General features: G+C 40.1%; 1 protein-coding gene across 1 annotated transcript; it reads left to right on the top strand.

The window, feature by feature from the left end:
* The first annotated feature begins 4,219 nt into the window (after positions 1-4,219).
* LOC123515011 lies at positions 4,220-12,456 on the top strand. Its single transcript, XM_045273359.1, has 2 exons — positions 4,220-4,359; positions 10,034-12,456. Exons 1-2 carry the CDS (start codon positions 4,351-4,353, stop codon positions 11,759-11,761), a joined length of 1,737 nt encoding a protein of 578 aa, XP_045129294.1. The 5' UTR covers positions 4,220-4,350; the 3' UTR covers positions 11,762-12,456.
* Positions 12,457-15,424: the final 2,968 nt, after the last annotated feature.

The raw sequence follows: 15,424 nt of genomic DNA, 5'->3' as shown, positions 1-15,424 counted from the left end.
ATATACAGTAAACTCTCGCTATAACGAACCTCTATATAACGAATTTCGGATATAACGAACGCATTATTCTGGCCGAACAAGCCTCTGATATAGCGAACTCGGTTCGGTAAATAGCGAGCTCGGTTCGGCGCGTGAGGAGGGGTTAGCGTCACTCAGCCTCGTGGGCCCGCAGCCCCGCTCGCCTCCCACACCCACGGAGGATGGGGACGAGGAGGAAGAGGCAGGGGCAACACAAGGAGGGCCATCTATTTCTGCAGGTATTGAAGCTACAGACACACTGCTGGCCCTGGCCGATATATTGGGAGGATCTATGGCTCAAAGCTATGAGTTGCTGCGCATAATTAGACTGCAATTAATGCGAGAGTTGCAAAACACAAAGAAGCAGAAAAAGATCTCTGACTTTTTTAAGCCTACCCGGAGTCAGTCTGAGTCAGAAATCTCCTGTGTGTCTGTGGCATCAACGTCGTCAGGTGACTTACCGAGTGTGTCAGGAAGCAGTACATCTTCACGTGTACAAGACGTACACACAGTTACACCAGAGCCACCAGAGAATATCTTTGATTCCGAACACGAGTGAAAGTATTATAAGTACTTACTGTTCATACTGTTCTACATATACATGTATACTGTTTGTACTGTTCAGGGTTTCATAATAAATATAATAAATCCAGTAATTACAGTTTATTTTTGTGGATGTGTGGAAATGTAAAAAAAAATACAGTAATTACAGTTTATTCTTGTGGATGTGTGGAAATGTAAACAAAACACTCCTGGGCGGACGCATGACCGAATGACATATCACATATGGCGAACTTAGGTCGTTATAAAAGATGGATTACCGACCCTCGGATACAACGAACTTTCGGATATAACGTCAGGCCTTTCCCCCCAATTGGTTTGTTATAGCGAGGGTTTACTGTACATGCTTTTTCTGCCCGCCTCCACCTAGGCCACACCATACCTTACTTGCATCGCCTACGTCTGTCTTCTGACCACTTTTGCCCTTGGTGTAAGACTACCCCTGAGGCCATGGAACATTTCCTGCTCTAATGCCCACGCCTCCTCTCTCAACATAATGCATTATGCTCCAGGCTCTCCGCCCTGGCCATCACAACACTCGACCTGCCCACCCTCTTGGCGACCTCAGGCTTCCACTTTCCCTAGCAACCTGCTGTCCTTCGCCTTACTTGTGCCTTCTTGAGGAAGACCGGCCAGCTACCACGCCTGTGATACCCACACAGGACTACCCCAGGGCTCATAAAGATTCAAAAGAGGCCACGAAAATCTATGGATCCTTGAGTCTTGGGGTACTCCTGTGTGGGTTTCACAGGCGTGGTAGCTGGCCGGTCTTCTTCAAGAAGGCACAAGTAAGGCGAAGAACAGCAGGTGCTAGGAAAGCTGGACACCTGAGGCTGCCAAGAGGGTGGGCAGGTCGAGTGTTGTGATGGCCAGGGCGGAGAGCCGGGAGCGTAATGCAGTATGTTGAGAGAGGAGGTGTGGGCATTGAAGCAGGAAATGTTCCATGGACTCAGGGGTAGTCCTACACCAAGGGCAGAAGGGGTCACAAGACTGACGTAGGCGATGCAAGTGAGCACTGAGCATGGTGTGGCCCAGGCAGAGGCGGGCAATGGTTGATGTGCCTTGCGCTCCTTCCCGGGACTGACTGACGGTTTGAATCTTGTAATGGCGCTCATCCTCCCCCGCTGATGGATCCCCCCATCCCTCACCCCCTTACTACCTACGACCCGCGCGCCATCTGTTGGAAGCGAGGTTTCCTAATCAATTCCTCCAGCCTGCCCATTGAACCCGTATATCCTCCCTAGAATCCTTGGTGTAGGACTACCCCTGAGGCCATGGAACATTTCCTGCTTCAATGCCTACGCCTCCTCTCTCAGCATACTGCATTATGCTCCCGGCTCTCCGCCCTGGCCATCACAACACTCGACCTGCCCACCCTCTTGGCAGCCTCAGGCGTCCACCCCTCCTGGCAACCTGCTGTCCTTCGCCTTGCTTGTGCCTTCTTGAGGAAGACCGGCCAGCTACCACGCCTGTGATACCCACACAGGACTAGCCCAGGGCTCATAAGGATCCATAGATCTTCGTGGCCTCTTTTGGATACTTATGAGCCCTGGGGTAGTCCTGTGTGGGTATCACAGACGTGGTAGCTGGCCGGTCTTCCTCAAGAATGCACAAGTAAGGCGAAGGACAGCAGGTTGCCAGGAGAGGTGGACGCCTGAGGCCGCCAGGAGGGTGGGCATGTTGAGTGTTGTGATGGCCAGGGCAGAGAGCTAGGAGCGTAATGCACTATGTTGAGAGAGGAGGCGTGGGCATTGAAGCAGGAAATGTTCCATGGATTCAGGGGTAGTCCTACACCAAGGGCAGAAGGGATCACAAGACAGACGTAGGTGGTGCAAGTGAGCACTGAACGTGGTGTGGCCCAGGCGGAGGTGGGCGATGGCTGATGTGCCTTGTGCTCCTTCCGGTGACTGACTGACTGTTTGATAGGGCTGGGCGGGATCCGAGTACTGGATCCGGATCCACCGGATCCGATAAGGCAGGATGGATTCGATTACCAGCCTCTGGTACTCGAATTCACTGATGATTACTTGCTGGCTGAGGCAAATTCTGACTAATCCGGTACTCAGATCCAATTACAATTACTTTCCTGGCAGAGGTGAATCCTGATGGATCTGGCGATCATTCACTATTGTTTTTCGCATTTTGGGCTTCATGATTTAATTATTGGTAAAAAAAAAAAAAAGGCAGAATTGGCTAGAAATAATATCTATATAAATTAGTCAGCGAGAGACATTTAGAATATGAATTTAGTGTTGCCATTCATGCCTCAACTTCTCCGAAGGCTGATTGGCTGATACGCTGTGACGTCAGAACGTAGGCTACCATAATAGTCCCGCGTAGGAGGTGGAGTTTCTGTGGGCTATGACCGAAGGCCTGCGTCACCCCTCTCTGGTGGCAACCAACAACAACAACAACAGGTGGACTTTTAGTTGCAGCCTTGACACCACAGTGACAGGGAGATCGCGACAGTTGTCTTCATAGCCATATGGCCATAGAATTATGTAACTGTGCAGAGCGAAATAAATTCTAATAAATCTAACATCCTTCTATTAAACTGCGTGTTAATTGTTTTCCAGAAATTATTAGTCTCGTCAGTAGCCTATCAAAGGTCGGGATTCGTCTGAAGGCAAGTACTCGGATCCCGCTGTGGGACTCGAGTACCACCAAGTCTAAACAATTACCGCGCGGGGAGATGAATCCAAGCAGCGAGACTATTACCGCGCGGGGAGACGAATCCAAGCAGCGAGACGAGTACCGCGCTGCTTGGATTCGTCAGAGGGCAGCCAGTCGGATTCCGCTCTTAGGCAAATCCAGCGCCGCGCCACCCCGTGCTCAAGTACTCGGATCCGGACTCGGATTCCACGGATCCGCCAGACCAAGTAATCGGATTCATGAGTAGATAAAAAGTCGGATCCTGCCCAGCTCTACTGTTTGAATCTTGTAACGCCGCTCATCCTCCCCCGCTGATGGACACCCCCATCCCTCACCCCCTTACTACCTGCGACCCGCGCGCCATCTGTTAGAAGCGAGGTTCCCTAATCAATTCCTCCAGCCCGCCCATTGAACCCGTATATCCTCCCTAGAATCCTTGATCTGGACCGTGCATAAACCGATCCTTCTATCTCAGTGTTATTCACTAATTTTTGCAAGAGAGCCACTTGGGTTAAACACATTCATTGAGAGAGCCGCAGCTAGTGCAAGCTAGCATAACTCAACTAAATTAAGTAGTACTGCATGGACTGCTAGTGTAATATAGTAAATAAGATAAATTAGACATGATAATATTAGCCTATATATCTTGTTATTAAGAGCAAACTAAAGACCAAACTTACTTAATGCTGTGATGAATAGAAATGTGCTTTTTTTGTTTTTATTCATTTATTTATTTATTTTTCGAGAGCCGTAAATTGAGTCATCGCGAGGCGCGCAATGAATACCAGTTTTATCTAGTCACTCTAGTGTCTACGAGTTTGAACAAATGATAAGCTATACCCCTTTGAATCAATTGTTTGTAGATTTAAGGAATTATTTATTTATTTGTTTATTTATTTATCTATTCATTTATTTATTTTTTGTATATGAGGAAATTGTTTCTACATTCTAATGAAATCTCAAAACAAAAGAGAACTGAAAGGGAATGTTTTGTAAACAAAGCTGCGGCCGGCGAGGGTCAGCCAGCAGCCGTGCTCACTGCTCAGCACAGGCACCATAACACCGCACACACACACACACACACACACACACACACACTACGGAATAGTTTCTTCTGCAATGAATAACGTAAGTCCCTCGTGTTGTATTCATAAAACGAGCTACAGAAGAATGTTTCTAGTGTTAGTGGGGATTATGAAAATATTATTTTCATACTTAATTCTAGACTGACTATTTATTGCTTAACCATGGACGAACGACGATTTATTGCTTAACCATGGGCCTTTTCAAGTATTTTATACATAATGAAGCGATCAACTGTGAAGTCAATGAAACAAGTAATTCAAACCTAGCCTAACCTTAGCGTAATAGTTTCCAAAAATCTTTATCGTAATAAGATATGACGCTTTTTCAACCCATGATCAGCACAATAAAGGGATCAGTAGTGAATTTCATGGACTGAATGAAACCAAATCTAATTTAATGAAACTTAGTTTTAGTGTTGTTTCAAAATCATTCCTAAATCCAGTGGAAGGCAATACAAACATGATCTTAGTGTCATAGGGTGTGTGTGCGTTTGTGGCACCATGAAAGGAACCCTAGACTAGTGTGTGGGATCTTGTACTTTAGTTACAGACTAGGTGGCCTGCAGGGCTTTAACTGGAGTCAGGTTTAGGCGAGGTTAGGTTAGGTTTGCAGTAAACAGGAGTCATCATTTAATCTTAACACATTGAAATAACTTACATTCATGAATTATATGGCTCCATGGCATGGAGAATATTAGTAATTATAGAGTTTGTTATTGATATCTTTTAAACACTTCTTAACTATTTCTCTCCATACAACCTGAAAGTCAGTCTTTATCTGCTGTTACTGTACCATACAAGGAATAAAATTACCAGATGCTATGATGCAAATGGAAGCAGTGCACAAAGATAAGCTCAATAATGAAATGCAAGGCAAGGACATGCTAAAGACTATCTATATGCACAGCACTGATATATGTGTACTGTATTTCATAACTAGAGAACAAGCAGTTATCTCATGACACAGGATACTACAGGCAATAAAATTCAGACTAGGTAGAGCACAGAGTCAAGTGTATAGTACACACTGCCCATACACACCCAAAGCACAAAGTCACTTGGATGTCCATGCAAAATATACACACTTAGGAAGGTGCAACCTCACTTGCAAGGCACAACACAACTTGCCACAAAAGTTCCAATAAGTCCTCTCATCTCCACTTCCCAGCAAATGGTACTCTTTACAGTCACAGAACATCTTCATGCAATTTTCTCTCAAGTCAGTCTTCAGGTACATATCAAATACCTCACAGATGTTCCATCACCCTTTGCTTCTCCAGTAGCAGGGGGATTTCACAAGTAGCAATGACATCTGTCAATAGTCTTCCTCCAGGCCTGTGCTATCTCTTGTCTTCCATAGTATCACTGTGGAGTCTTATCATTTGTCCAAATATCAGATTCCAATGACTAGCTGTGTCCATTCTCACCTCAGGTGCTCGCCAGGGCATTCAGCTGCTGCTCAAAACACATGGCCTCCTGAACCATCTTGTTCGCTGCTGTTGCCTCTATTGCTCTGCTCACTTGTGTTTTGGGGTCAACTTACAGCATTCTTTCTCTCTTGTGTCTTGCTGCTGAATGACACTCACAACTGTTTACTTGCCTCTTTCTTTTCCCCCAGACAATAGTAATGTGGTGCCTTCTCATACCTCAGTCACTGCATATGGAAAGCAGAGACCATCAGACATAACTGCACTTAGCAACACCTGCTGCTGTAACAGTATTCTTAGTCCACATGCACACAGATACATAATAAAAGGCATTAAGGTGCACAAAGTTCCTGGGAAAGCTTTTGTACTTTAGATTTTAATTTTGACTTGAGGACATTTTTGTAGGAGTGGTTATGAAGGTTGCTGTTGCTCTTTATACTTGGCATCAAATGTTATCATTACATGAAAGAGCAAGTTACTGTGATAATATGATTTTGTTTGTTTGGGTTCTTGGTAAAAGTAAGGAATTGATGAAACAGTATCTCTCTCTCTCTCTCTCTCTCTCTCTCTCTCTCTCTCTCTCTCTCTCTCTCTCTCTCTCTCTCTCTCTCTCTCTCTCTCTCTGGTGGTATTTTTTTTATTTATATGAGAATTATGTTCTAGAAGGGTCTGCATAATTTTAAAAACACAAGAAATAAACATGATTACTGGACCAAACTGTCTATTACATACCAAGTCTGGAGCATTGCATTTAGCTAATATTCCTATCTGCCTCTGAACACCAAATGTTCAAACCTTCATCCATGATGTGACAATGTAAACTAAGCCGCTAGTTGCTAGACAATATCAATGGATTGGTCATGCTTTGTTCATAGCAGCTTCACCTGCTAGGCGCCGAAATCTAGCTGATACCTCTAGCGCAGTGGTTCTCAAACTATGGGTCGCGACCCAAAGTTGGGTCGCAAGATAAATTTTGATGGGTCGCAGGGACACAGGAACATTATCATACTTTCAGTGTTTCAGTGTATTTCAGTTACTTAATTGAATTATTCTTCTTTAACCACAAATTACTTTTGTTATGTATGTTCATCTTCTCCCCACCTCCCTTCTCCTGGGCCCCATGTAATGGTGTGTGAGTAAAATATTATATAATATCTTGCTTCATTTACTACTTACTATATTTACTAACTATTAGTAATAATAGTAATAATCATCTTTCATTCTTATTGGTTTATTCTGCATTATATATCATTGTACATTTTGTTTCCCTTTACTTTACTCTGGGTCGCGAAGGAATTAAATGTTCCAAATAGGGTCGCTCACGAAAAAGTTTGAGAACCACTGCTCTAGCGGGTAACATTGCCATCTACATACTGATGTGCAAATCTGCCGTAAGTTGAAGAATATGAGTTGTGGGATACATATGATAGATATATTGGGTAAGGCTCTAAGAGAGGAGAGCATAGAGGTATGTCAACACTACCTATGTACAAGTAACATTGAAGCATTGGTAGCATATTTTTTTTATCCCATGTAGATGTAAATACATATTATTTACAAGGTAATCATCATTTTGGGGAGCTTATTTAAAGCCAAGCTTTTTTGGCATCGCACAAAAGGACAGTGTGTTGGCGCACAACATACCACCAGAAAGCCAACTTCCTATCATTATTGCACCACTTTCCAGAGTGAGTAAAGACCTAAATTTTTTACAGTAGATGTGTAACACTCTATTATGCATGATAATAATTATTCTTTTCAATTTTGCAAACCTCGATTTTTCGGCCGAATTTGCGTCTCACAGACGTGACCCAAAAACCTATTTGCGCCCTGAAAGGGTTAAGAAGGCTGGTGAGATCATATCTTCCTTGCAAGCTAAAAGAACCACCTGAACTCGTGACTCTGCAATGGATAAAATGGAAAGCCTTGTGGAAATGTGGTACATAAGTTTTGTATGCGGTACAATGATGCGCCCTTTGTTTACATTCCACAGCTTGCCAGCTAGCATATTTCCTGCTCCACTCTCCCTCTCTTCATAAATTTAAGATCATCAACATTATAAAGTTACTTATATACATATATTAGTGTACATTATAATGACTTAGTTCTAAATTAAACTGCTTAAATGTTTAATTTCATAATTTTAACTTTCATTAAACCTTTTACTGTACAGTAGAATCTCAAATCTCGATCATAATTGGGGCCAAAAATACTGATCGAGATTCGAAATATCAAGATGCGAAGTTAACTTCTTATAGAGAAAAATGTAATTGGGACCAAAGCTTTGGCAACTAACCTATATTAACTACGTTAACCTTGAATCTGTGAATAATTTTTTTTGCCAATGTCACTGATTTCTTCACTTCATCCTTCTTGCTTTTTATTGCCTGGGGTTTGAATGTCTGGGGGAAGCCGTGGATGACTGGTACACACTACACTCCAGAAGTTGTCGCTAGGTGGGAGAGCAATTGAAACGATCGCATCGCTATGCGCCATGTTTGTTTTGATCCAATAAAGTGAAAAATGTGGGATATAACATTCCAGTGGGTGCCCTCCCACTCAGGCATACGAGGCAATGAGGTTGTCGATGCTGCTGCCAAGATGGCCCTGACGGACCGTAACATTACCCCGCTCACTCTGCCACTCTCCACCTCCAAACGCCTCATCGCCCACAGCTGTCAGTCCATATGGAATGAATCCCTCACCCCTGTCTTACAAACCACCTCAATGGGCCAGTACTGCAGTGATTTTTCCCCGCAATCACGGGTTAGAAAAACGCCCTCACGCGTCTCCACCTCGGCCACACACAACTCACCGCTCACCTCCACCGCATGAGGATTGCCCCAGACCCGTACTGCCCCTGGTGCATCAGCATCCCTGAAACTATCAACCACTTCATGCTGGAGTGTCCACGCTTCCACTCACATCGTGTGGTGCTGCAAGAACAACTCCGTGCCCTGGGAGTAACCACATTTGACTTACCCACCCTGCTTGGGGCGACAGGCATCGACTCGTCACGGCAATCAGCAGTGCTTCGCCTCACCTGTGCCTTCCTCAACAAGAGTAACCAACTGCAACGCTTGTGAGAACACCACAGGCATCTCTCCAGGGCTCATAGGATCGTAACAGATCGTCACAGCCCTTAATAGCAACAACAACAAAATGAAAAATAGCGATCGAGATTCGTGTAATTTGATCGAGATACATGAATCGTGGGTTTTTGATGGTGCAATCGAGATGCGAAATATCGAGATGAGATTGATCGAGATTTGAGATTCTACTGTAATATAATGCACTCTCGCTTTGTTTACTCTCAATGGAAGCTCAAGTCAGGGGTTAAACTTGTTATAATTGGTTCGCTTAATGAAAATTCACTTAACGAAGGGTTTTTTAGGAACGTAACCCCTTCGTTAAGGGAAGTTGCCTGTATATATATATATATATATATATATATATATATATATATATATATATATATATATATATATATATATATATATATATATACATATACAGTGAAGTCCCGGCTTATGTCGGTCTCAAGTTACATCAAACTCGTAGTTACGTCAGTCCACTATAAGGCAATTTAAGGTTAAAAAAATTGAAAATTCATAAATCGTAAAGTGCGGAATTTATTGTTATTCTTGGTGGTTACCCGTCACACTGCCCGCCTCACACTTGAATACAATAACACCCTGCCTCAGTTCCACCACACCGTCGCCCCTGGCAAATGTTATCCTACTTCTGCGTTTACTGACTCAAGTTCTTAGTATCTTGCTCAATGGCACCAAAGAGAAAACTCCTTAGTGACAGCAGTGATGCTAAGAAAAGGAAAACCATTATGCTACAAGAAAAAGAGGACATAATTAAAAGACATGAGAAGGGAGGCAGCAGCTGTGTGTGAGGGAGTGAAGAAGAAAATGGGAAGCCTGTTACCATGACAACGGGGAGGTTGACAACCTTGAGGGCTCGCGCACCCATCACAACAATAACAAATCTGGAGCCTTCGCCTGGGCCACACGACACTCGCAGCTCACTTGCACCATCTGCGCCTTTCTGCTGATCCCTATTGCACTTTCCTATTGCATTTCCTGCCCCGCTGCCCACGCTTCTACTTCCACCGCACTGCACTGCACTGCACTGCCTATATATAGGCTTATACAAACACAGATGTATAATGTACTGTTAGATTTATTTTATATCAGTACTATGCTTAAATGAGACTTAATATAACAGATTTCTGGGAAACACTTTTAGCATAAGTAACTATTTTTCTTGTTCTTTTTTCAGATGACGCATTTTTCACCTGGAATCTGTTTCAAGAATTCTACTCGTAGAGAGGCAATATCTACCTCAGATATAAAGACTGAGCCAGAGAATGAATGGTTCAGTGACAGTACAGACAGTGCAGATGAACCACACACAAAAATATGCCGATGGGAACCAGAAAGTAGTGATCACAGCTGGGGCTTTCTTCCCATCCCTGGAAAATTTTTACAGTTAGATCAGATTATTGACATTCTCAAAAGCACTGACAAAGTCCTTGAGTCAGTGCCCCGTGGTGAGAAAAATAATGTATTCTTTATTTTAGAAGACTCAAAAAATGCTCTAAGGAAAAGAATGAATATGAGAACTGATTATCATGATGACTGCGGTGTTTGGGACAGTCAGAAGGGAAAGACTGCAAACACTTACATCACATTTTGTGATGAAAGTTTTAAAACTGTGTCTCTGAAGGATGGGCTCCTCTGTAGTGAGAGTCGTAAGAAAGGGGTGTCACACTGGATTCCACTTGACCCACAGCCTGACTGGAACACGGTGGTGAAGGTGCATCGCTACTATACCACCCTGAAAGGCAACGACAGCTACAAGAGACGCATCACCAGTGTGTCAGGTGGAGAGTTTTCTGATCGTGTGGTAGTGGAGTATGCCGGAATTCGAACTGGTCCAATCACAGTTCATGGAAACTCAAAATCTGCCAGAGAATACATGCGCACGAATCCAAGACTGCTGGAGAGGATGAATGAAGAAATAAAAAACAAATCACCAAAGCAAGTATATGAGGAAATGTTACAGGACAGTGAGCTAGGTGTTCCAAGGAGTCTCAAACAGGTGGCTGATGTAAAATATCGGGCATCCAGGAGGGAGCACCAGAAGGAGGTGGTAAAAGTTGCTGACGAGAATCTTGATTTTCTGACAATGCTGGAGGAAAATCCAAGTGTCCAGGCAGTGATCCATCGGAAAGACTTACCCTCGTGTGTCATTTTGCACAGTGGTGATCAGCTAGGAGAAATGAAAAGAAACTTGGAAAATGAAAGTGTGATTGGAGTAGACTGCACTTATAAGGTTGGCGATTGTTACATCACAATGACTGTGTACCGGAACTCTAGGGATCTGCATGAAGAGACACTTGAGCCACTCCTGTACCTTGGGCCTGTGCTTCTTCACTGGGATGTGGAATTAAAGACGTATGTTTCCTTCTTCTCATATCTGATGAGTGTTTTAGGTGACATGGAGCCTACTTTTGAAGTTAAGTTGGGAGATGAAATAGAGTTAGCTGTGTTAGATGCATTAGAGAATTGTTTCCCATCATCAGTGCTTATAATGAACTGCCAATGCTTAGAAGAAAATGTAAATAGAAAACTCTCTCTCATCCTGGGTGATAGACCAGAAGAGTGCTCCATGATTTTAATGAAAATGTTTAGTGCAGAAGGCATTGCCAGTAGTCCTACCATGTTAGACTTTGAAGATAGAGTGTCAAACTTGAGAAGTTATTTTGAGAAATTTCCTGATTTTAAAAGTTATTTTGATGAGCTGCAGCCCCTTTTGTATTCATATGTGTGTGAACCACAACAGAGAGGTGTCTCGCAGAAGTTGTGGACAAAGAGCAATGATGAAATTTTAAGTGGCCTTTTAAAATCGACTGTGCGGCAGAAACACCACAAATTACCTGACCTTGTTGAGAAGATCTGCAGTGTGAGTAGACTGCAAATGTTGGATGTAGAGAGTGTTATGTGAAAACAGTAGTATGTGTTGGGTGTCTAAAGGATGGTGCCTTACTGTGGCACTGCTTCGTTATTTTAGCACCTTTAGCACACATATACTGCTGCAGAAAGTCCTCTTATAACTTATTAGATTATCAAGGATTTCTGAAAATATCTAAGATGTAAAATTTCAATCTGATGAAAAAGTAAATCTTGAATATTAGATAAACAATACATGCATGCATGTAAAAGGTCATGGTATTGAGTTTTGATTTTATGAATAAATAAATAAGTATATATATATATATATATATATATATATATATATATATATATATATATATATATATATATATATATATATATATATATGTGTGTGTGTGTGTGTGTGTGTGTGTGTAGACACACATATTATGAACAAAATAGTGTTTGTTAATGTTAAAAGGTACAAATTTAGAGACATGACATAAGGAGAATGTATGCTTGAAGAATAAAAGGAGCAGATAGCCTCATGTGGTGTAGAGGATTGGTACAATTGTAACAGTCAGAAGATAAACTTAACAAGATGTACAGATATTTTATATAAGTAATGTGCAGGTTATTTTTGTACAAGATTTGAAGCGGAACTTAAACCATAAACAATCCTCATAGATATTTTTTCTATTTTATAAAAATATTACTTTTATGTTATATTCATATGAATAATATATTTATAAAAAAAAACTTTCACAAATTGTTGATATTACCCAGCCTAGATGTAGCTTCCTAAAGCAGATCTCTCTTCCAGAGGCCAAAGGTGCAGGTGAAAGATGAAATGATGGCAGAAGTATACCAATTTATGTATTTTATCGGATGCCTGTTTCCAAGATCTCCAGAGGGTGATGGATGCAACAGAAATATCACTATTATTTCTGTCTTTGTACGTATTTCATTTTCCTGTCTTTACTCTCTCTCTCTCTCTCTCTCTCTCTCTCTCTCTCTCTCTCTCTCTCTCTCTCTCTCTCTCTCTCTCTCTCTCTCTCTCTCTCTCTCTCTCTCTCTCTCTCTTGGCATTGTCATGCGGAACAGAAATAAGTTGAATTCCTTCATTTCTTAATAATTGATTGTAAAGACATCCAAGAAGCTGATGAAACAAAACAATATATATATATATATATATATATATATATATATATATATATATATATATATATATATATATATATATATATATATATATATATATATATATATATATATATATATATATATATATATATATATATATATATATATATATATATATATATATATATATATATATATATATATATATATATATATATATATATATATATATATATATATATATATATATATATATATATATATATATATATATATATATATTTTTTTTTTTTTTTTTTTTTTTTCATCAGCTTGGATGTCTTTATAATCAATTATTAAGAAGTGAAGGAATTCAACTTATTTCTGTTCCGCATGATAACGCCAAGAGAGAGAGAGAGAGACAGGAGAATGAAATACGTACAGACAGAAATAATAGTGATCATATATATATATATATATATATATATATATATATATATATATATATATATATATATATATATATATATATATATATATATATATATATATATATATATATATATATATATATATATATATATATATATATATATATATATATATATATATATATATATATATATATATATATATATATATATATATATATATATATATATATTTTTTTTTTTTTTTTTTTTTTTTCATCAGCTTGGATGTCTTTATAATCAATTATTAAGAAGTGAAGGAATTCAACTTATTTCTGTTCCGCATGATAACGCCAAGAGAGAGAGAGAGAGAGACAGGAGAATGAAATACGTACAGACAGAAATATAGTATATATATATATATATATATATATATATATATATATATATATATATATATATATATATATATATATATATATATATATGAGTGAGAGAGAGAGAGAGAATGTGTCTGTCATCTTGTAATGCAATGACGTGTTTGTCTTGCCACGCTCGGCTGGCATATCTATTCGGCGATATCTCAAACTGCTGCTATTCGTGGATCTCTTGTGAATTCCCTTGTCATCCCCGCTGCTCATGGTGAAGGGCAAGAGAGCTAGACACTCAGGTGATGGAGGATTTCAACACGGGAGCCTGGGAGAGGAGGGCACCAGGCAGGCTTGTGAGAGAGGAAGGAAGATCGTTATGTACCCCAGAAATTAAAGATCCAGTTATTTTAAGTCGGAAATATTCTATGGTTAAATGCTCTTCGCGTGGTTCTGAATTAAGTAGGGAACACTTGCTAAATATGGCTGCTAGTGACTCGAATGATTTCATCTTTCATTTATGTACTTTTCTCTTAAGTCACTTATGTACACGAAAGATGTTATAATTTCTGATACACATGGGTCTTACTATTCGTTAGATAAAAGTGATGTGTAATGGAAGAAAAGTAGAGTGTATTGCAGCTCCTTTACTATTCATCTTATTATTGCATTTCAACTTGTTACAAATTAATTGAAGGGGGAAATGGAAATTACATGAGATTTTTTTTTTCTTGCAAACTTTTTTTCTTTCATGTATCAGCGTTTGCGTAGGTCTCTCTCTCTCTCTCTCTCTCTCTCTCTCTCTCTCTCTCTCTCTCTCTCTCTCTCTCTCTCTCTCTCTCTCTCTCAGTGTCGTATGTCAGCTACTTTTTGACAGACTAGTGTGTTCATGACTCCAGTTATAATTCAGTCATCAGTGGAGGAAAAGAATGATGATAACTGATTAACCTCGTAAGTACTGGGACGCATTTTCACCTTGAGTTTAAGGTATGATTTTAGTTACATTAGGAAGGGTCAATGGTGATTAGAAGTTTAATGGCCAGAATCTTCACTATTTCAATTCCCGCATAAGTTTCTGCTGTATAAAATCATCAAATAATTAGCAAAGTGAATATGAAAATGTGCCTGGTACCAGAGGTGGGTGCGTTATTGGATATCGGGTAGTCCGGTACCGTTCCTGTGGACCTCGAAACGTAGATAGTCCGTACCTGTACTTCTGCGCCTAAATTTTTTTCCCTCGGTCCGGTACCGCACCTCCGCATCTCCGGTACCGTACCCAAAACTATTAAATTGCGCCCAAAAAATCTATTCCGCACCTCAAAAAATAAAACAAAATACAAGTCGATATACATCAGAGCTCCATATATATATATATATATATATATATATATATATATATATATATATATATATATATATATATATATATATATATATATATATATATATATATATATATAGGAAAACTCAGCAGTCGCAGGAGTACTTTATTTCTCTAACGTTTCGCCTACAATGCTTCAGAGAGAATAATGATTCTCTCTGAAGAAGCATTGTAGGCGAAACGTTAGAGAAATAAGTACTCCTGCGACTGCTGAGTTTCCTACACCACCAACCATATATATATATATATATATATATATATATATATATATATATATATATATATATATATATATATATATATATATATATATAGAGAGAGAGAGAGAGAGAGAGAGAGAGAGAGAGAGAGAGAGAGAGAGAGAGAGAGAAATGAGGATTATGTATGCTTGCAATCATTGTAATGTATGCACTGTTAGCAGTAACTGGAAGTCATTGTAACATTATTATTAT

The sequence above is a fragment of the Portunus trituberculatus genome, chromosome 38 (assembly GCF_017591435.1).
Source record: "Portunus trituberculatus isolate SZX2019 chromosome 38, ASM1759143v1, whole genome shotgun sequence".
Taxonomy (NCBI): Eukaryota; Metazoa; Arthropoda; class Malacostraca; order Decapoda; family Portunidae; genus Portunus; species Portunus trituberculatus.
The sequence above is the reverse complement of the archived record's forward strand: the minus strand, read 5'-3'. Positions and strand labels throughout refer to the sequence as shown.